Consider the following 22675-nt stretch of genomic DNA (forward strand, 5'->3'; position numbering starts at 1 on the left):
CTTTTTGCTGTTGCTGTTGTCCTCTTTCCTTCCCTCCCAATATTTTTTACTTTATTTTTACCAGACAAGCTGCCCCTCACTAACATATTTTCCCTATTTTCTGTATTTCATTTTATTTTCACCCCAGTCTCTACCCTCATTTCTATTTTTTGAAAAAAGGGGGAAACACTTTGTTTTTAATTACTATTTTTTATCATCATTATTACTTTTTTTAAAAAAATCATTTTAATTATTATTACTACTATTATTCCTCTTTTCCTCTTACTCCCCCTTTAGTTTCTTAGTTTGTCTGTTTTTGAGGAGGGAGCCTTACCTTCCCCCCATTGTCCTGCAACTACAATATTACCATCCCCTCTGAAAATTAAAATAAAATAAAAATACTCCCCTCCCATATCAGTGCTACTGCCACTGGTGCCCTTCCCCCCTCCCTTTTTCTTTTCCTTTCCTCCCCCCTCCCCTTCTCTGTCTCCCCTTCCCCCCTCCTTTTTAAAAGAACACATACGCTTTCCCTCTTTGATTTAGTCTGCTTCTCTAGTCTAAACTGGTCTGTCTCACCCTCCTAACCCTAAAATCTACATACACATACCTCCCCATTAGCAATCCCCCCCCCCAGGGGTCTTACCTCATACTATAACTAGAACCACCACTGCAACCAAACATTTTCATCTTTCCTTGTCTCTTCCCCCCCGCTAAAAAACAGGGGTCTCTACGACATTTGGGGTGAGCAAAACCCGGGAGACACCAGCCATACATTCCAATCCGGACGCCATGGTACAGTGTTCAGACTGGACAGCGTTCTGCTCACACAGGGTCTGATCCCCTCAGTGGAATCAACAAACATAGGTAACATTAAAATTACAGATAACGCAGTGGGAGTCACCATGAATTTCACTCTCTCAGACAAAATAGCCATGATCAAAAAATGATCACCCTCCCAAAACTAACCTACCTATTCCAAACCCTCCCAATCTGGATCCCCTCAACCCAACTCCGCAGTTGGCAGAGAAAACTACCGTAATTTTCGCTCCATAACACGCAGTTTTTTCCTCCAAGAAAGTAAGGGGAAATGTCTGTGCGTGTTATGGAGCGAATGCCTACGGATGGCGGGGGAATCTGCTGCAGTCGTGAGCAGTCTGTGGCTCGCTTTGAAACAGCAAAGCGGGTGTAAGCAGCTCCTGTCAGCGAGCGAAGCCGGGGAGGAGGGAGAGAAGCAGAGCGAGAGAGGAGAGGAGCCACTTACACGAGTGTAAGTGGCTCCTGTCCGGTTGGCGGCTTTAAAACAACCCCGTGCTCTGTCCCTGCCTGCAGTTTTTTGCTGTCCGATTTTGGATTAGCCACTGTAGGGGCTGGGTGTGTGTGTGCTTGAGCTATCGTTCTCCTCCTCCTGCTTCCTGTTCACTCTCCCAGCGCCCCTGCGCTCTCCCAGCGCCCCTGCGACTTTAGGATTGATACTGTGTGTGTGTGTGTGTGTGTGATCGTTCTCCTTCTCTTGCTTCCCGTTCACTCTCCCAGCGCCCCTGCGACTTTAGGATTGATACTCTGTGTGCCTCTCTCTCTCTCTGTGTGTGAGGGATCGTTCTCCTTCTCTTGCTTCCCGATCACTCTCCCAGCGCCCCTGCGCTCTCCCAGCGCCCCTGCGACTTTAGGATTGATACTCTGTGTGTCTGTGTGGGATCGTTCTCCTTCTCTTGCTTCCCGTTCACTCCCCCAGCGCCCCTGCGACTTTAGGATTGATACTCTGTGTGTGTCTCTCTCTCTGTGTGTGTGTGAGGGATCGTTCTCCTTCTCTTGCTTCCCGTTCACTCTCCCAGCGCCCCTGCGACTTTAGGATTGATACTCTGTGTGTCTCTCTCTCTCTCTGTGTGTGTGAGGGATCGTTCTCCTTCTCTTGCTTCCCGTTCACTCTCCCAGCGCCCCTGCGACTTTAGGATTGATACTCTGTGTGTGTCTCTCTCTCTCTGTGTGTGAGGGATCGTTCTCCTTCTCCTGCTTCCCGTTCACTCTCCCAGCGCCCCTGCGCTCTCCCAGCGCCCCTGAGACTTTAGGATTGATACTCTGTGTGTCTCTCTCTCTGTGTGTGAGGGATCGTTCTCCTTCTCCTGCTTCCCGTTCACTCTCCCAGAGCCCCTGCGCTCTCCCAGCGCCCCTGCGACTTTAGGATTGATACTCTGTGTGTCTGTGTGGGATCGTTCTCCTTCTCTTGCTTCCCGTTCACTCCCCCAGCGCCCCTGCGACTTCCAGCGCCCTGCGACTTTAGGGCTGGTTCTCTGTGTGTGTGTGTTTTGACCTCACTGCGCTTGTTGGGGGAGAGTGTTGGTCGCAATTTTTCTTGATTTGTCTCAGAGTGGTTACTATCGTGGTTTCCTTTGTTTGTCTTAGTGCGTTGCTTTTAATTATCTTTAAGTGTGAGTGTGAGCGTTTCGGCAGCTGCCAAGCTGGGGAGGAGGGAGAGAAGCAGAGCCTGCTTGTTTTAAAGGAGCAAAGCGGGAGAGGAGAGGAGCCTCTCCTGCATTATTAGCAGCATCCTTCTCCACACCCCCACGTGTGCTCCTTGTCCCTTGAGTGCTTTTACTTTCCTCCCCACTTAAAACGTGGTTACAAAGCATGGATCCACATGGATCCTCAGGATTTTTGCACTGGGTCACCCCAAATTCACCATCAGATCACATAGCATGTCCATGGCTACAGCCTGCACCAAAAAACACACACGTACCCACTGTTTCATGGGGCCGCAATGGTGCAAAAACGTGGTTACAAAGCATGGATCCACATGGATCCTCAGGATTTTTGCATTGGGCTACCCCAAACTCACCGTCAGATCACATGTCTGTGGCCACAGCATGAACCACAAAAATCATACATCCACTGTTTTGTTTAGAATATTTTTTTCTTGTTTTCCTCCTCTAAAAACTACGTGCGTGTTATGGTCAGGTGCGTGTTATAGAGCGAAAAATACGGTACACTCTTTTATCTTCTCACATAAAAAACCAAGAATAAGCTCCAAATACCTGAACCTCCCCACCTCAGAAGGAGGATGGGGAATCCCCAACATAAAGCATATTACATTGCCAGCCAAATACGCCATATAATCCCATATATACTCGAAGATGAGACAAAACAATGGGTACACCTAGAGAGGGACACAATTGAAAACACCTGCACCACAGCATACCCACTCCTCCCAAACAAACTAAAGAAAATTCCTACAACACTTAATAGGTACACACAGACCATGCTCAAAGCATGGAAAACAGAAATAGGCAAACTATCCCCAACCCCACTAATCCCCCTGGCGTACCACCCATTATTCCACCATGCAGCACAAAACCTCCAGATAAAAACCTGGTGAACCAAAGGCTTATATCGCCTAATAGACTCTTATAAAAATAACAAACCTTTGTCAACACAAGAAATACAAGACAAACTAGAAGACACCCAAATGCCCTGGTTAACACAACACCAACTACATGCCCTCTTAAACAACCCAACAGTAAAATCAGCAGCAACTAGGCCCCCGACAACCTTCGAAAACCTCCTCCTAACAACAAAGGGAAACGGTAAAGGGATGGTATCCGCAATATACAAAATACTACTCCAAAATCCCACAAACCCCCTAGACGCAATCAAAAAACAATGGGAGAATGACATAGGCTATGATATTAAACCCTCAATGGACCAGAATGTGGTCTAAACCCACCTTTAAATCCATATCAACGAAAAGAAATCACTTTGAAACTCACCTACAGGAGGTACCTAACACCAAGAAAACTAGCGCTGATATGCCCAGGAACCTCACCAAAATGCTGGAGTGCATGCACCTCTACAGGCACATACCTCCACATGTGGTGGGAGTGCCCCAAAATCCAACTATTCTGGAAAACAACCATGCAAGAAATATGTAAAATAACTAAGCAAGTATTAGACATCACCCCAGAATTGGCCCTACTAAACATCTTCCAAGACAACAATGCCCACTTACACCACAAAGAACTCATAACCCACCTACTCTCAGCAGCCATAAACAATTTAACCAGACACTGGAGAGACCTGTCAGGAGTAAGCATGGACCAATGGTACCAAATAGTACGGGAAACAGCCCTACTAGAAAAATTAACCAATAAACTGAAACTGACACGGGGACAAACAGAAGAAGACGCCTTTACCCCGGTATTGCTCTCCTTTATCACATACACAGCCCAACAAGACAACGACAATAATCCACCAACAGCATACAAATCAATATGGCTAACCTGATCCGAAACACCCACCCACTCCACTCACACACGACAAAGATCACCACAGCCAATCACAAACAAACAATCACACCCTAGGCCAACCCCAACCTCTCTTACCACCAAAGGAACACAAGTGAACAAAACAAACAGCGCTGACACCAAACTCTACATACATTAAGCATAACAGAAACATCGCCACCCGACCCCACCCCCCATCTTCCCTCCCTCCTCCCCTTCCCCCCCCCCAATGTCTCAACAAATGAAACGGATTTATAAAAATGTTACATGGAAAAAATATGAGAGACATTACACATACTTCTGTAAAACAATAAAATCTTTAATAAAAAAATTAAAAAACAACAAAAAACTGATTTATAGTTCAACTTTGCATATGGTAAAGCAGACACATGAGTTATAATGCATAAGCAAAGACAGACACCCAAAGATAGTTAATCCCATCTTGTGCATATGGACGAATTAACTATGAACAGTCTTTCTTCACCTGCTCTGTCCAAAGTATCTCCTTCATAACCAACGTTCAGGTTTTCAGAGCTGTGGGCAGTGCCAATGGAGGCCTCAGATTCCAGAGTTTCATCATCAGAGGCTCTTGGGTCTAGTACCAGCATCTCAACAGTTAGGTTTTCCCTGAGGAAACAAACAAAAAACAATTGGGACTAAAAGGAAGAAGTGAAACCAGCAGCGCGAGCAGGGAGTCTGGAAGTACGGGAGTATTTAGGTCACTAGAAAACACAACATTATCTGGAGCAAACATTTTTGGGCAAACGAAGCCAAACAATTTTAACTGAAGATACATTGTAAGATATTTACAGCTGGGGTGGTTCTAGAAAGCATTTGGTTATCACAAACCTGCTCCCAATCTGAATGTGCAACCCAGCTCCTATGTGAGGCTTTCATTTCTTGAACCGTGGCAACCTTGACCACCCTCCTTGCGCCTCAGTTCCACTCATCCAGACTTACTTTTCTTTCTGAAGGTTTTCAATCTGTTCCGTCAAAACCCTCTCTTCTTCCTGCATGGCAACTTTCTGCTGCTCAGAGACCTCCGCCTCCATGGCCTCTTCGCCACTCAGGACTTCTTCAGAAGCATCAGGGGCAGATGGCAACCGGAGAGGAGCTGGAGATGAAGGACTTGGGTAGGCCCCACGATGTAGCCGACCTTTTCCCTGCAGGCACAGTAGCGCTAATGAGGAGCACGGCCTTTTAAGCCCACTCTGAAAATTACTGACACCCCTGATATATGTATGCAATATAATGAGCAAACAAACAATACCTGTTTGTGACTGGCAGAGAAAGACAAAACAGGAAGCAAATACACACTTAAGGACACACAAATTATTTCAGAGGTTCTTAAAAAAACAAAAAACATTTCAACTATAGTTGATGAGCAGAATTTTGGCAGATATCAGAAGTCACTCCTTGATTCTACAGATGTAGTTTACAACAAAGGTACCTCAGTCTGTTGGCCAAAGCATCTGTGCAAGAGAATATCTGGATTTCTATATACTATATTACTATACTATATATAGTATACTGTACTATATAAAATCTTCCCACACAATATTGTAAGAAACCTTTGTATTTTTCTAGGTGGAAAGTCTGAGAACAAGATATAAATCCACCTATAGTTGATTATCCTCCATTTTGCACTGTGTAGTGAAATTCCATGACTAACAACTGCATGAGGGTAGCTATTCCTGAAGACAGTGCCATGAAATATTCAAATTCTGATCAGGCAGTTCCAGACTGTCCTATGGAACTGGATCCTACAGGATCACACCCGTCTCTATTTATACAATTTCCTTTAGTGCTGTCTCTTTTCTTCTTCTTGAATAAGCTTGCTCTAGAGAAGCAATCCTGGACCTCTGAAAGAGTGGAGCTGACGTTCATATAACAGGAAAGAATTCCCTTTTCCCTCTTAGACGGACACTGTGTGCTGTAGTCTCAGATAAATAGAAAATATCCCAAGGTTGCGCCTCTGTGCTAGAAGAGCCAACGAAGCGCTGAAAGCAAATTTGATACAATTTGCTTTCTTAAGAGTCAAGGCTTTGAACTGCACACTTGCAAGATTGCATTTAAATCTAGAAGAATAACTGCAAAAGTGAGAATGGAGTGTGAAAGATCTTTTCTATACACCATTGAGAATCTGCATAGAAACACAAAAACAACTTTTGATGGATCAGATGAAATGGTCCCATCTACTTCAGCATCCTGCCAACTGGTTTGGGAAAGGGCATGAAGGCAATTGCACAGTACACCCACGTGCAGGTACAGAAAATGTCCAGTAATTGTTTTTCTTAGGGAAAAGCAGCTTCAAGTGAAAGAGCTCTTGAGAAAAATGGTGGGGAGAAGGCACTGAATCCCTCTCTCAGACTGCCAGATCTGTACTCCAATCTGTACAGCGGCTTTTCTGCCTAAAGAATTGTAGATGTGCACTCTCAGAAAGATGTGCTTGAAATCCCAAAGGGAAAGTTGTTTGGGAGCAGCGATTTGAGGCAGGGATGTGGCAGGTAGATGAAACACCACTCACTCCTCATCTCCACTGCTCCTCTGCTCAGAACTGCCACCCCCCCAGAGCTCCACCTCCTCCAGAAAAGGCCTGTGTTAAATTTGTGTGTGGGGGACAGGTTGTTTCACTCACAGTAATGTCCGAATGCTTATCTAAATTTAAATATATTTGATTCTCTAATGTGGTTATGCCCCACCGGTGTTGTTGTTGAAAAAAATTAAACAGGACTATATTTAGTATATGGGACGCCGGTGGCGCTGTGGGTTAAACGACAGAGCCTAGGACTTGCTGATCAGAAGGTCGGCAGTTCAAATCCCCGTGATGGGGTGAGCTCCCATTGCTCGGTCCCTGCTCCTGCCAATCTAGCAGTTCAAAAGCACGTCAAAGTGCAAGTAGATAAATAGGTACCGCTCCGGCGGGAAGGTAAATGGCATTTCTGTGTGCTGCTCTGGTTCTCCAGAAGCAGCTTAGTCATGCTGGCCACATGACCCGGAAGCTGTACGCTGGCTTCCTTGGCCAATAAAGTGAGATAAGCACCGCAACCCCAGAGTCGGTCACGACTAGACCTAATGGTCAGGGGTCCCTGTACCTTTACCTATATTTAGTATATAACTTGAATCCAATTATTTGAGCTATGTCTCAGTGATAGAACATGTGCTTTGTATGCCTAAGGGGTATCAACTTCTATCCCAGGCGTTTCAGTTAAATGCATCCTGTGTAACGGGTGTTGTGAAAGATCCCTGCCTAGGATCCTACAGAGCCACTGATGGTCAGAGCAAACAAACCAGTCAAGATGAACCAACAGTGGCAGTACCCCACTTCTGATAAAGTGAAACACTCTGGAGAGCAGCAGTGAGTTCCTGGAGACAATACTGAGCTAGACAGATCTGACTCAGTGCAAGGCAACTCCCTATGTTCATTTATGTGCAAGGAAGATTCATAATTACCACTGGCATTTCTTCTAGCAAGAAGAGGGGGAAAGCAGAGTCCTACACTGCCCCTCTCTAGCAGGGTAATGGACGCTTTCTTATTTTCTGGTTCTTCTTGAGAATTCTAGCTAAGGTTATGCTGGTGGTGGTGGTGGTTGTTGTTGCTGTTGTTAGGTTTAATAAAAGGTGGGTGGGGAAATAGCTTTTCAGAAGGATAGATTTGAATTTGCCCTCTTCCAAGCAATTGTTGCTTAGGATCTTAACATGAAAAAAGGACTGATCAAGCGGGCAAGACAAGAGAAAAATCACTTAGAAGAAAATAAAGGGTTAGTAGAGAAGGCAGAAAAGGAGAAAATAAAAATGTAAGGAAACCAAGCTCAAGGGAATGGTAAGGTCACAAATCACAAATACAACTTTCCAACTTTACTCTGATATACTTTTAGTTCAGGGACAGGCAATGTGGCGCCTTCCAGATGTTGCTGGACTAGTTTCCGTAATCCCTGACCACTGGTCCTGCTGTCTAGGGCTGATGGGAATTGGAGTCCAACAACATCTGGAGGGCCATATGTTCCACATCCCTGCTTTAGTTGTTTGGAACTGCCTGGAAGTCCAGCCTCAATCTGTGACTGGAAAGCTGTTCCATCAGTAACAGAGACAGGCTGGTGTTTTACACTCCTCTAGAGACCACTTGCAGATCAGATGCTGGAAGAAAGCAATGTACCGTGTTTTTCACTCTATAAGACGCACCAGACCACAAGACGCACCTAGTTTTTGGAGGAGGAAAACAAGAAAAAAAATATTCTGAATCTCAGAAGCCAGAACAGCAAGAGGGATCGCTGCGCAGTGAAAGCAGCAATCCCTCTTGCTCTTCTGGCTTCTGGGATAGCTGTGCAGCCTGCATTCGCTCCATAAGACGCACACACATTCCCCCTTGCTTTTTAGGAGGGAAAAAGTGAGTCTTATAGAGCAAAAAATACGGTACTTGGCTCACTGCAACCTCAGTCACTATTCAGAGTCCTTTCCTGCCACCCCTGTGGAAAACTGGCCTCATCTGTTGGTACCTATTTTCTACCAGAAGAACCCAAGGACAGTTTAAGGGAGAACAAACAAACACACACACACACACACACACACACACACACACACACAGTTATGAAGTGTGTTGGGGCATGGAGCATGCAGCAGCACTGAAATGAGTGGAGGGTTACAGCACAAGGTCAGTGCAATGCAATTCTGATACATACCGGGATCGAACTGCGGGTTATGCTCATAAATCTAACGGCAATTAGTACAGGTTTCTGGATTAGAGAGGATAGGAAAAGGAAAGGCGTAGGTTAGAGTGCACGTGCCATCACCCTTTCTCAAAGAGGCGCTAGGCTTTCAAACGGAAGCCAGGTCTCAGCTGCAACTGTGAGAAAGCATAAGTAAACCACAAGCCACTGTGTGCTGCATAAAAGAGGTGCATTAGCGCTGATTGTGTGTTCTCAATACAGCATGCTGAGAGGACTCAGAGTGCCCATGCTTGCTTCCAGCAGTGTAACTGGGTCACCTGCCACATGACTAGCCAAGCCCTATTATATAAGCAGATAATGTGACACATTACAAAGCCTGCCATGTGTTCATCTCCAAACAGAGGGAAAAACAGGCCACTTCAGACTGCCTTTCAACTCAGCAGCCCAGCTAACAGTGTGCAAGCTTTTCATATTTCAGAAAGGCAGTGAGGCAACAGGAAGCAAACTGCTAAAAGGAGCTCAGCGTGTGCTGGACTGAAATATGCACGGCAGCTTCACCACAGTTCTCCCACTGGCACGTGCATGTGGGAGGGAAGCAAATGTTCTGTGTCAGATGAGAGCACTGTAGGATTAAGGAGAACCAGGTGCTAATAAGGGTTGCTCACAGAGGAAGGCCAACTGCACACAAGCTAAAGTGGCCCAAATTCACCAAGGCAACCACGAGAAGTAAAAATATCAGACCCCCTCCAAGGAACTAATGGGTTGGTCTTTGTGGGATAATGCCAGAGACACACTGCTCCCCACCTTCTCTGAGTTTTTGCTTTGTACACATCTGCAGCTCTGAAGACTCGATCCAGGATAAAGCCAAACTTTAGCTTATGTGCTAGACCCAACTGTGTGTTAAAAGGTTTTGGGGATGTGTAAGGTTTGGAAAGACATGAAGAGGAGGAGATTGGGGAAGTGGGAAGAGGAGAGAGAGAGAGGGAGAGAGAGGGGGAGAGAGAGAGAAGAGACATGGATGTGTTCTCAGCTCCAAGATACTGTATTAAACAAATCTGCTGTTAAACAAGTGTGGCATTGAAACAGACACACAATCTATCATCTCCAAATTCTCGCTTGAAGAGGAAAGTTACACTAACAAATGTGGGCTGACTGGGGAACAGGAAGACCACGAGTCTTGGTATAAATTTCTTCCTGTTATGATGGTCAGCCAGGAATTCATCCACTCCTTTTCCTTACCATAGACCTCCTGATCATCGAGAGCCGACTCTTGGCCTTGTTCTCTGCGAACTCGAGGCTACTGATGTCTTTAAGGCGAGCCCGATATTTGTCCATTTGCTCTACAACAATCAGCTCAATGCAGCTGAAAGAGAAAACATGTTAAGATGGAAAACTGAGCTACATTTGACTTTAGCATGTATACAGGAGATAAATCTGAAAATGTTCTTGTTCTGAACATTATGACCGAGAAACTGGAACCAAGTATATTCTGATGACTGCCATTTCAGGGATCTCATTTCTACAGCAGTACTCCCTGCCTGCCTGTCACCAACATGACTGACAGGGCCAGTCTCACTATGGGTCATCTTTAGAGATTCCCCTGAAACATTCTCCACAATTTCACAGTGTACTGTATGCAGGTACGAAGGCTGCCCCCTCAAAAGCACCAACCCTGGAATTTCTGCAGGTGTGTGTGTGATTAGAAGCATTTCAGAAGAAGGGTGTTGATGCTTACTGCAATAGGGAGAGAAAAAAAACATCACTTCCCACCCATCCCTTCTCTCCATTGGAGGTAAAAATGCAATTTTTCATCATCATGTACAATTAAATACACATAGAAGTCTCTTTGAGACTGCTGGCTGAACACAATAAATTGGGGTGGAGATAGAAAGTGTACATATTTAGTCTATTCAGGGGAAGGGTTTTCACAAGTTTCCATTTTTACTAATAATTTATCAATAGCAAGATACCCACCAGACAGTGAGAATAAATACAGAAATGGGGCCATAACGATGGCCTGAAGCTGAGCGGGTGGGAAAGTGATGGGTTTCACTTTCTTTCACAGTTGATTTTGCCTCACCCTTCTTTCTCTTGACCTCTGCTCCTTCTTCCTCTCAATCTGCACATCTGACTTCTGTATTGCTATCACTCAGTTGCCTTTTCAGACAACAACTGTGTTACTTGCTATTCACCTCTACATGCCCACATTTAGCCTTGGATCTTTGTTCCCAGTCCCAGTATGGAGAGCGGCCTTCATCCGTTTTCTTGGTGTGAGGTATGATTATTACTTGGCATGCTCATTAGTCTAAGATTAGAGTGGGGTTGGTGTAATGGCTGATGGTGTCTCACAAGGCTATTCATGATTCCTTAAAACTGTAAAAAGCAACTATCTCCCTGTGTAGTTCTCTGGAGAAAGAGGCACTGGAGGGTTTCGCTCCTATGTAAAAGGTTTATTCTTTCCCATCCACTATTTATTCTTTCCCACCCTCTCAGCTTCCAGAGGGTACCTCCCTTCCCACACAAGCAAAGTAGCACAACAGAAAAAGGAGGCTGGCAGGCTCACAGAGGTGTGGCACATTATAGAGAAGGCTTCAGAAATTACAATGCAGCATGTCTTTTTCTTTTTTTTACCTGATTGTTTTAGAGACATCCTGAGCACTCCGAAGAGGGTCAGTAGTATCCGGACTGCGGAGAACGCAGGGAGCAAACACAATTGCCAGGGCATTAGCTGACATCCGATTCGTCTCCTCCTCTAGGGCAATTCTAAACAGCACCAAAATATGACACCATCATTTTTTTGTGAGAAGGCCGAAAGTTGGACATTACAAAGTTTGGACACAGGTTAAAGAGATGGTATACAATGGTGGCAATTTCTATGGCCTGTTAGGTGCTGGCCACATTCAGCACTGCAAGTGTGTTAGAATAAGAATAATATAATATTTTTCCACTAACATGATGACCACAGGGTAAAGACTCAAATTCTAACGTTTTGCTTGAGAACTGAAGGACAGTGACTAATTACCTAGAACAATCTGACTAGCTGCTGCTGCTGTGTGTGTGTGTGCTTGGATTGTAGTGCTCCTTGGGAGATCATAATCAGTGTGATTTTAAGCAAGTCAACGACACACAGAACTTTATATCCAAGGTAGCTTTCTTGCCACACTGCATGGCTACAGTATACATGCACAGGTCTCTGAGCATGCAGTCTGCCACCACAAGGATGCATACAGGAAGATAGGGGACATATATGTTACATGATGATATACATTGAGGGAAAGAGGAAAAAGTCATACTATCATTCATTACCTTACAAGGTGGAAGATCAGTCTCTCCAAGGTACTCAGATGAGTACCAGAAAGCTGGCTGATCACTGAATAGACCCCACGAATGGCCTCCTTTCTCTCATGCAAACCTGCAGAAAGCACATTTAATTCAATTCACTGGAACACACATTAAAATCTAAGATCCAGTTGCTAGACATCCCATTCTCACACCCACTGGCTTCACTCTGGCCCTCCAAATGTCAGCAAACGTGTCTCAGAAGCTGCCTAATGCTCAGGTTTTGGTGAGCCTCCTAGGAGAGGAAGTGCTCTTGCAATCCAAATGTGCCACAGGGATGGCATTGCTAATAAGGGTGGTAGCGGGACTTAAAAACCAGCACTTGACTTGTGTCTGCAGTGCAAAGAAAGAACCCAGCTAGCATATAGTGACCCATACATAGACCACCTCCCTGCTTCGCTAGCCTATTTCCACTAGCCCAGGAGGGAGGAGGGAGGACTGAGTCTAGCTACAAAAGCTGTTGCTTGTGAAAGGCCAATCTTATCTTTGTGCCTGCAAAACCTGCTGCTCAGAATGTCTAGAGACTATTGGGGTGGGCAGGGGTTTTAACCAGTGTACCATGGCACCCTGGGGCGCCTTGAATGATGGTCAGGTGTACTGCAGGCAGCACCGACCTCTGTCCCTCCTTTCTTCCCTCGGATGCCCTCTTGTGTCTCTGCCTCCCAAAGGCTACAAGCTCCCTAGGCAAATGGTGCCTCTAGGGCTGGCCAGGGGGTGCTGGTTGCCAAAAGCTGAGGTGTCCTCAGAATAAGCAAGCAGGTGGGTGAGGACTTCTGAGGAGAGGGGAGAGGAATTTGAGGGAGGCCTCCACAAGGGAGGGTGTCTGAAAAGGGGTGAGGAGTTGATGGCTTCGCAGGCATAACTGCGCTCCTGAAACTCAAGAGTGTTTCCCCATGGGGGTACCACAGAAATAATGTAGTTTGTCAGAGGAGCCATGGACTCAAAAAGGTTGAAAACCTCTGGGGTAAGGTATTGTTTAGGAGTTTAGGTCGGGGTTAGTATTCAACTCTGAATATGCTTAATTATAGGTATGTTTTTGTAGCTTTATTGTTAGTTATGGGGGGATTGCTTAATTTTACTGTATACTTACTGTGATGTTTTCATTTATTGCTTTTGAGTGCTTTTTTGTAGCTATGTAACAACCACTCTGAGGATGGTTTAACTATGGAAAAGTGGCATGCAGTGATAATGGTGACAGCACCTGCTGTTATTTCTGATTATCTTCAGCTACATGGAGCTAAAGTCAGCCCCATGTAAAATGTGTTGCTGTAGTTTAGTCCTAGTGGAATATACTACAACAACCTTACAGGCTTTTTGCATGGAAATATCCTGCTGGACAAAAAAGCAAGCTGTAAAAATGATCATCTGAGAGAGAACACAATACTGTACAATCCTATTGTGGGAAATGAAACTTTTTAGTTCAGTATCTTAAAAAAAAGTTGAACTCCTCTAAGTAGAACTTCATTCCTTTTTTTGTGCAGGTTTTTAGCAGTCGTCATTTGCAAGTACACATTTTCTTACCCATAGCTCGCAGAAATTCTTCATAAAATTCAAATGTCATGAGAGGGTTAGGTAAATCCCGCAGCCACTGTTTGAACACACTGGCAATGACATGGATGTTGTAGTCATCAAGATTCACACTCTCAATATCTAGTTAAAAGAGAAGGGAGGCAAGCAGATTGGAAGAAAACTGTTAAGGAAATTATATTTTTGTCTCTTAGTGATCAAGCCAACAGCTCTATGTAACAGTTGAGGCAGACAAAAACCCTCTTCCTAAGAACAGGTTACAAAATCATATGGACACAGCACAGAGGATGCTTTCAAGGATTTGCTTGTGGGGATGGGTCAGAAACTACTGAGCTCTTTGTTACCCTTATATACAATACAAAAAGTCAACTTCAAATATCACAGCCAACTATGATTTTAGAGTCCAAACCAATGTTTGAGCTTCCAAGCTTGCAAACATGCAGAAACGCATTGTCAAGACCTGCTTATCTGTTTTCATCTTCCTTATGTTCAGCACACCCAATTCTATAATCCACAAGCCCTTGGTGACGACACAATGACCATAGCTATAGTTAATAATAATAATAATAATAATTTTTATTTATAGCCCGCCCTCCCCAGCCAAGGCCGGGCTCAGGGCGGCTAACAAGCAATAATAAAAATAAGTTGAATGAATACAACTTAAAAACAGAATTAAAATACAACATTAAAATATTAAAATGTAGCCTCATCACAGGAGGAGAAAGGAAAAGAAAAAAGAAAGAGGGGGAGGGAATCTTAATTATTAAAAATAATTATATAAAATTATATAAAAATTATATTAAAAAATATCCATTCAAAGAGCGAACAAAAGCTGGCACAAACTATGGTTCACTTCAAAGCACGTTCCAGCTCTGGTCTGCTGGCAGATAGTTAAAAATTATTTGTCAATTCAGCTATTATGCCAAAGTCTAATCAAGCTTCCTTAACCATAATTAGGAGTGATGTGCAAATTGCGCCTATAGCTCTAAAACAGTGTGGATCTGTGTTGCGTGTCATCAGGAGGAAGAAGATTCCTCTTCTCTAGAAGGCTTCCTCACCTGTGTCCAGTCCCTGCCGCAACTCTTTGATCTTATTGGTTGATCCGGATTTCCGGTAAATGCCCTCTGTGTACAGTGCGTGCATTTCTATATAGCTGGTGAGCTTCTCAAACACTAATGGCACTGTTCGCTCTTCAGTGGTCAGACGGGAGAGTTCAACCCCAAATTGCCGCGAGGAAAGCTCAGGATCGTACTAGAGGAACAGAGATGAGGTTATCAGTGTCTTTTAAGAGGCAAGAAATCAATACTGTCCATAGTTCAGTGAACCTAGGATGCATTAGGATGGATCCTGGTAACAGGTTCAAGCATGAGAGAAGCACATAGCTTTAGAAACAGCAATTGCAAAATTTTCAAACCTATGAGAGACGGTATTGAAAGACAGTTGTGGAGTTTTAAAACCTTTATCTGATGAAATTCTTTTGTTGCTTTTACAGTTTGTATATAGATGGTTTTTATTGTTTTTAGAGTTTGTTGAATTGATATTTTAAGATTTTGATATTATTTTTAGAAATTGTTTTTGTCAGTTTTATTATTATTTATGTATTTATTTGTTTGTCATTTTTTCTTGCCAAGGCAATTCAAAGCGACATACAACCAACCAACCCTAGAAAGAGACATTAAAACTGGGAGGGAACACATTAAAGCAGAGGTTTTCAACCTTTTTGAGTCCACAGCTCCTTTGACAAACTACATTATTTCTTTGGTACCCCCATAGGGAAACACTCTGCGTCTCAGGAGAAAACCGTTACATTAAAGACATCCCATCCACTTCTCAAAGCCCACAGATAGTCAAAGGCCAAAGAGCTGGTTATAAAGGATAGCTTTTTGCCTGGCACCTAGTTTTAGTCTGTTTTTATCTTGTGCACTACTTCATTGGCTTTATATTGTGAAGAAGTCTATAAATCTGCATAGTACAGAATAAGAATAAGAGACCGAGGAAAGGCCTTTTCCTAGATACATGTTGTTCTTGTTATACTCCTGGGTTCACACCACTGTGTTAGCAGCAGCACCACAGTCCCAGTTAACAGCAAAGAGAAACTCAGAGCTAAAAGTGGAGCCGCAGTCAAAAAAATAGCTCTGAAAAGCAGTCCCCATCCAAGGCTGCTCCTGACTCTGCCCTTCTCTCTAGGCTTTACTGCTTGGTTTGCTGAAGTGCAGGACTCCCATTTCACAAGCCTCAGCTCTGCAGGTGAATGCATAACAGTAGGAATTCTCAGTGCAGAGATAAATAAGCCATCAGTAGCCTGAGAAATTAACATGACTAGGCTGTGACACAGCCAAAGAGGCTACTGGAAGACCTGGACATGCTTTTTTTCATATTGTACCATTTAAAGACTCCACAGCCAACAGTTAAGACCACACTTCCACCTAGACAAGAGCTACTGACTGAGGGGGAAAGTGCAGGGTTATAAAGCAAGCTTGGATCATAAGTGCAAAGAGTTCCCAACCCAAGGAATGAATGAGAAAGGGGACAGAACACCAGGATCTTCCAGCATTTGGCTATCTTTTTTTCTCATTCAACATGACAATTAACACATGAAAAAAAGGGAGCGATTTTCACTGGATAAGGCTCTCCATGCAGGAATGCGCCTGAAGAAAATGGGTCAAACAGCGGGTTGAGGTATTACAGACTCTTCTCCTTAGGATTACAGCATAATCTAACTGTTGCTGTGACAGCCCTGTAAGCACTCTTTATTATGGCATAAGAATGATCAGTCACTGCAAACTATGACTAAAAAACTACAGGGCTGCCACTGAAAGGGAGGAAAATAGGCAGTCCTCCTAAAATGAAGTGACCAGGAGATAAGAGAATGTCTGAGATCCACTAACAATACATTCCTGAATTGAAGCACCATCCTGATATAAGAATACTGCTTTAGACTGAAATTGCCAGGAAGTATTAATCAAAATGTTTCCAAATAACAAGGTGGGCCCCAAGGCCACAGAAGTCATGAGATTTGGCTGAATTCTTCAATAAACTTTTTCATTCACATTTCATGTTACATTTTCTGTAACCATTGAAAAACTTGAAACATTCTTAAAATGGAAAACCCTGACTCAAAGTAGATAAAATCTCAGTGATACCACAACAGTATAACAAAATCATCTCAAGCCAACTGTTCCAGCATTACTGTACTATTATTCTTCCTAAGCTTGCTTTTTCTGGATTCAAACATTTAATACACAAGATCCAAGCAGCAAACAACTTAGCCTCTAGTATGGGAAAACCTCACATTATCTAGATTTTACTTGGATGGAATACCCTCATTTCTTGTTTGCTAAATTTTTGACAGCAGGCCCAGCAAAACAGCTAGATTAGTATTTTATTTCTAATAAACAGTACAACCATCTTATTTATTTTCCAGTAATTGGTACCCTAACTGTGTATGACCTATCATCTACAGTTTATCAGAAATTGTGCAAATCTGGTTTATTCACAACACAGCACATGCACAATCCGGGGGATGGGGGGTTGGGCAGACCAGGGGCAACGTAAACCGAAACTGCTTCAAAGAAATACATCCAAATGTATTTCCAGGCTTCACAGTGAAAAGAAAAAGACTGCTAGTTACATACAGAAAGAGTTAGCCACCCTGGTTCACAAAAACATATACCCTGAGATATCTCAAATATCACAGTTTTGCCCATGCTACGTCCTAATACATTACCCAAAGTCACATCAGCCACTGACTGAATGAACTAAACACAGAAAAATGAAAAGGAACAGTTTAGAGGCAGGCCAGCAACTAAATTAATTTTCCTTATTTTCATAGTCATTACTCATTTATCTGGAAACTAGGAGTATAAAATTAGTGGGTGCCGTGGAACCAAATGGTCAATACTAAGGCACTTAAGTTATAGTAAAGGCCTTAGAAAATCAATATTGCTATGGCAGTTGCAACACAGGTCCTACATTATCCATATACTGTGAGGAAGATATGAACAGCTTTCTCCATGTGGTAAGCGGGGCTGACAAAGAACCTATGCTGCAGAGTTGAAGACGAGAGCCTAGCAGAAGACTCACTTTGCCATAGCAATCTGGATTTTCCATATTTCAAATTGAGGTCCTTCACTATCCGATAATGCAAGTTATATCAGGGAATACTGAAAAACCACTGCAAACTGAAGATGAAAGAAACCTTACCTTTTTTGGGCACTTGGTTGTGGTCCTCAGGCAGCACTTTCTGTGGCAAGCATGCTTGCATACTGAAATCAGGAACACAACAATTAATACACTCGAATGCTGCTGTACTGTGGCTGCTGCTGACAGGAACGCATTTAAAAAGGGGGAATGGGTTGAGCACCCCACCACACCTGCTGATTCCCTCCAGCATTAGAACTTTGGGGCAAATGCAGGATTTAAAACCTGGAGGGCCTTCAGAACATGCTGTTCACTGTTGGCAACTGACTGTGCCCATCCTGTGCCCATCCTGAACTACTTTGTGTCATGGAAGGGATAAGCAGAGGACAGTGGCAGGGTGGATTTTAGGAATTGGGCGCATAATTCTAATATCGGGAAATAGGATGGTATAAATATGGCTTGTTTGTACACTACAACTTGCTGCTGCTTTTTCTGACTGATTTCAAAGAGGGAAAACAGTGAAAACTTTCACATGCAAATAGTCACTATTATATTCCATATGCTTTTTGGATCCAAGACAAATGTCTATTAAGGGGGGGGCATTTAAAAAAAAGCAAGAAAAGAGTGCAGATGGGAAGAGTGCATAGTAGATCAGTAAGAGTAAATGTTTCATGCTTACATTTACAAACAGAGGCCTTGTCCATGATCCATATCAGGGAGGAACAGAATTCACAGTAAGTGGGAATGCTGTACTGAGTGGCCTTAAAAATGTGACCATTATGTTCTTCTACCTACAAGAAAAATTCAGTTTGACATTCAGTGACAGCTGAAAACAGTTTTGAGTGTTTACCCTTCTGCTAAAAAGCTAAACTAAGCTATACCGAAGCATTTCAGACAGCTGCTATTTCACTGTTCGGGTGGAATGCTAAAAGCGCATTCTTGGCCCTGATATCCCAGAATGCATGTGATATGCCAAATAATTTAACATATAAAAATGTCCTACTTGATCAGACTCATAATCCACCCAACGCTGTGGCTGTCCCAGAAAGTTACAACCATTAGAAAGTTATTAGAAAGCAGAGTACTGGCAGAGAATTCTAGTCCCTGACGCTCATAATTAAGACTTATGAGATTTTGATATTCTCCCACTGTCATATCTTAGTTCACGAGGGACTGTGCAACTGGGGAGCCCCAATTTTCTTGTCATTAGTAATGATGCTGAGCAAGATCTGGGTTGTTCAACAGCGGGACAGTAGTCTAATGATTCAAATTATAAAGTGAACTAATTGCAGTCTGTAGTTCATTCTAAAAATAGCTGTTAGGGCAAGCAGATCTATAAATTCAACCACAGCCAAGTTAATGCGAAGAGTGTCACTCGGATAAGCACCAAAAGCAGACTGAAGTAAATTGAACTATGAATCCCATTGTCCATAAAGGCAAGCCCCAATGTTCTACATATTTCAGTTAAGATTACCAATGTACGTCCATACAAACAGTTAGTACATTATCCCACAGAAGCCTTTGCCCTCCAGATGTTAAGGACTACAACTCCCAACACTTGGCACTGGAGGGCATCAAGTTGATGAAAGCTGTCTTATAGCCACTATAAAATTAACCAAAAAACATGCTTTCTGAAGATCTGTTCCTGATCTATAACTCTGGGTTGCTTCACTAGGTGGCACAAATGTTACAGAGCTGATTGCTTAATTTCTGAAATATATAAAAGTACTTTATTCCTTTATGACTACAAGAATGTAACTTGGCATACAAGAATGTAAGCCAATAGGATTCAAGAGGCACACAAGCAACATCTAATGAACTTGTGGACCAGTAGTTGTAGTGTTTGAGTTCATTATGGAGGAATAGACCAGGGGTGAGGAACCTGGTGCCCTTTGCACATATAGCCCCCACCAGCCCCACTCAGCAATGCCAATGGTCAAGGGTGATGTAAGTTGTAGTCTAGCAACATCTGGAGAGTCACAGGTTCGCTACTCCTGGAACAGACCTTCCTAAATACTTGGTGCAGAATAATGCATTTAAACTAAACAATAAAAGAAGGAAGTTTTCAACTTACAACATCTGCTTCCTTCTTCCTTCTCTTTTTTCTTTCTGTTTTGGTTACCTGAAACAGAAGGAGCTAAATCAGAAATTAACAGGTTCAGAATCTGTTCCCCCAGTCACCCCTCCGGTTCATTCTGCCTCCTCATGTATCTTTCAATCCTTCACAAGCACTTTTCAAGGGCCCAATTAATGTCAGGTGGACATTTGGTATCTCCCATAACGCTTCTCCCCTGCCCAGTACATCCCTCTGTCATTTCACTTCCAACCTTCAGCACTCTAGCATTCCTAAGACACTGCTCAATTAGCTCTGGCGTGACTGGATGGGTCTAGAATCCTGCTGCCATGGTGATAGCAGTGCCTTTAAAAAGATACCCAACAAAGGGACTAATAAATTAAAGAACAATCCTGCCCTGACTACTTTAGTACTAAACAGCTGCCCTCTGCATGTTTTTCCATGCTTCCAGCTCTGTCCAAGAGACTTGGTTCTATTCTAGAATGGCAGCCATTTAAAAGATGTGAGCACACAATTATGAGATTGTATTCAACTAAGCAGGGCTGGCCCCAATACATTTTGGCACCTGAGGCAGACCCCCAAATGATGTCCCCCTCCCTGCCAGGGAAGAAGGGGTGAGGGAAGATCTACATTGGGATCTGTTGCCCCTGTGGATCCTGCCACCTGAGACGGTTGCCTCACCTTGCCTCATGGCCCTGTAACTAAGCCCTATTCAAAGTAGACCCACTGAAATTAATGGACCTAAGTTAGTTGTGTTCATTAATTTCAATGGGCCTATTCTGTGTAGGACTAGTGAAGGATACAGTCAATAGCTTGCAAAAATTATCTTCATCCATGTGCTTTTCTAGAGATGAGCAGTCCACAAGCACAAAGGTTTTGCCATGTAAAAGAGATGTCCATCTCCAGTAAAGCATTATGCTCTGCAACAGTGGAGTTTGGTTTGTGTGGGTAAAGCTGCAGTCTTCTGGGGGTAGCATCACTGCTCATTGGGGTGGGATGAGATAGCACTGAGGTTGAGGGAGCTCTGGATTGGCAGCTGCTGCTCCCCAGGTATGCACACAACACCTTCTCTCCTCCCAGAGCTGCCACTTCACCTTCTCACCTCACACTGACGCTTCATGGTCTTAATTTTGTGTTGATTACTGCAAGCTAAGCATTTCAAATTGCATTTGTTATTTAACAAACTAATTAGGGAGACTATGAGAGATATTACAAACTGCAAGGAAAGTGGTTAGTGCCAGGACCTCAGCAACAAATGCCCTTTCTACAAAACAAAGCTTTAAGAGGCAGTAAGGTCACAAGAGGGAGGTTCTTAAAGTACAGAAAAAGAATGTGATCCTTATTCCAGTGGGATATAAGATTAATAATTTGGTAGGATGTGTCGGACCAGTTTACCTTTAAGGCAGTACAATTTGAAGGCATATACTCTGTCATGTATTCGTCCAAAAACACCTTGAAGGTATTGACCCACACCCGGACAGGAGATTCACGCCAGTCTCTTTGTTCAAGCCTCATTGTTTTTTCCAGAATTTGTTCAAAGAGGGCATGTAGGTCTTTGTACCGGATGCAGTTTCCATCACCCATCTATAAGGAACAAAGTAGTGAAAGTGGGTTTTGTTCAATCTGCAACTTTTCAAATTTATTTATTTTTATACTGCAATACAAAGCAAGTACTGTATCAGTTTAAATCAAAGCTCAACAACAGTAGAGCAACAGTGCAAACACAAATTATAAGTAATAAACTTAATTAGCATTGTTTGTTCTTAATATTATCACATAGATGAACAGAACATTGCAGCCACTTTGCTCCTCCCTCTAGTCCTGCTGCTGCCACACTGCTGTGAACTAAGCCATGATTTGGCTAATGTTATGTCCCAAACTGGATTCATGGGTTTTCTTGCTCTAGACCAGGGGTTGTCAACCTGGTCCCTACCGCCCACTAGTGGGCGTTTCAGGATTCTAGGTAGGCAGTAGGCAAGTAGGGGGTTCTATTGCACAAGCTGAATCCTCCTTCCATTGAGCACTGGTGGGCAGCAAAGAAATTTTACCATCAAGTAAGATGCATTAGTGGGCAGTAGGTATAAAAAGGTTGACTACCCCTGCTCTAGACAAACCATGAGCTGTAGTCAACCTAGAGAAAATGTCAGATGTTAATTCACTTCCCACTTTTAAGAGAGCTAATGTGTCACCCTGGTATGCAATAATAATGAGATATTTCAAGGATTCTGCAAAGTTTTGAAATCTGGTAGCAACCAAGAGCCTACAAGCTAAAGTTCTTCACTTCATAACATAGGAACCCTGTAACTTACTGCCAAAGCCGATGAGTAGAAACTGAGGATATTTTGTCGGAATTCTTTCAAGGCTTTTTTAAAGACAACATCCACCAGAGTATCCTTTTGGCAGTCCTCACTATCAAGATCATTCATCTGTGAATCAACAGAATAAAGTTAAACCATATCATTAAATTTCAATAGCTAATGAGTAAAAGAACCTGAGAGGCGGAGGGAATGATAAGGTTAATTCCATCATGCTCTGGTGTGAGCTACCGTATTTACATGAATTGAATGTGCTATCAAATCTAATGCGCACCTGAATTTTCAAAACCTTTAAACAAAAAAATTATTTGCTGGTGAATGTAAATGCGCCATCAAATCTAATGTGCACCCTAATTTTTG

General features: G+C 43.2%; 1 protein-coding gene and 1 long non-coding RNA gene across 12 annotated transcripts in view; both read right to left on the bottom strand.

Annotated features, from left to right (window-relative positions):
• The window catches only part of MYO9A (myosin IXA), a 175013-nt gene that overhangs the window by 31187 nt on the left and 121151 nt on the right, over positions 1–22675 (bottom strand). For 7 of the 11 annotated variants that reach the window (XM_082198213.1, XM_082198214.1, XM_082198215.1 and 4 more), the window contains 13 exons: positions 22310–22426; positions 21396–21584; positions 20001–20048; positions 18606–18717; positions 17990–18051; positions 14845–15037; positions 13781–13909; positions 12227–12332; positions 11552–11683; positions 10160–10283; positions 8933–8986; positions 5214–5416; positions 4738–4880 (listed from right to left, as the gene is read on the bottom strand). In XM_082198213.1, the coding sequence (XP_082054339.1) occupies positions 4738–4880; positions 5214–5416; positions 8933–8986; positions 10160–10283; positions 11552–11683; positions 12227–12332; positions 13781–13909; positions 14845–15037; positions 17990–18051; positions 18606–18717; positions 20001–20048; positions 21396–21584; positions 22310–22426 (1612 nt within the window). The remainder of the gene's footprint in view (positions 1–4737; positions 4881–5213; positions 5417–8932; positions 8987–10159; positions 10284–11551; positions 11684–12226; positions 12333–13780; positions 13910–14844; positions 15038–17989; positions 18052–18605; positions 18718–20000; positions 20049–21395; positions 21585–22309; positions 22427–22675) is intronic. The other 4 variants (XR_014213398.1, XM_082198217.1, XM_082198212.1 and 1 more) reach the window with 3 other exon arrangements.
• Positions 1278–4343, bottom strand: LOC309518572. Its single transcript, XR_014213507.1, has 3 exons — positions 2646–4343; positions 1904–2374; positions 1278–1822 (listed from the first exon to the last, which is right to left on the bottom strand). It is a non-coding gene; the product is annotated as an uncharacterized lncRNA (long non-coding RNA).

Source organism: Podarcis vaucheri, assembly GCF_965113315.1.
Source record: "Podarcis vaucheri genome assembly, chromosome: 14".
Classification (NCBI taxonomy): Eukaryota; Metazoa; Chordata; class Lepidosauria; order Squamata; family Lacertidae; genus Podarcis; species Podarcis vaucheri.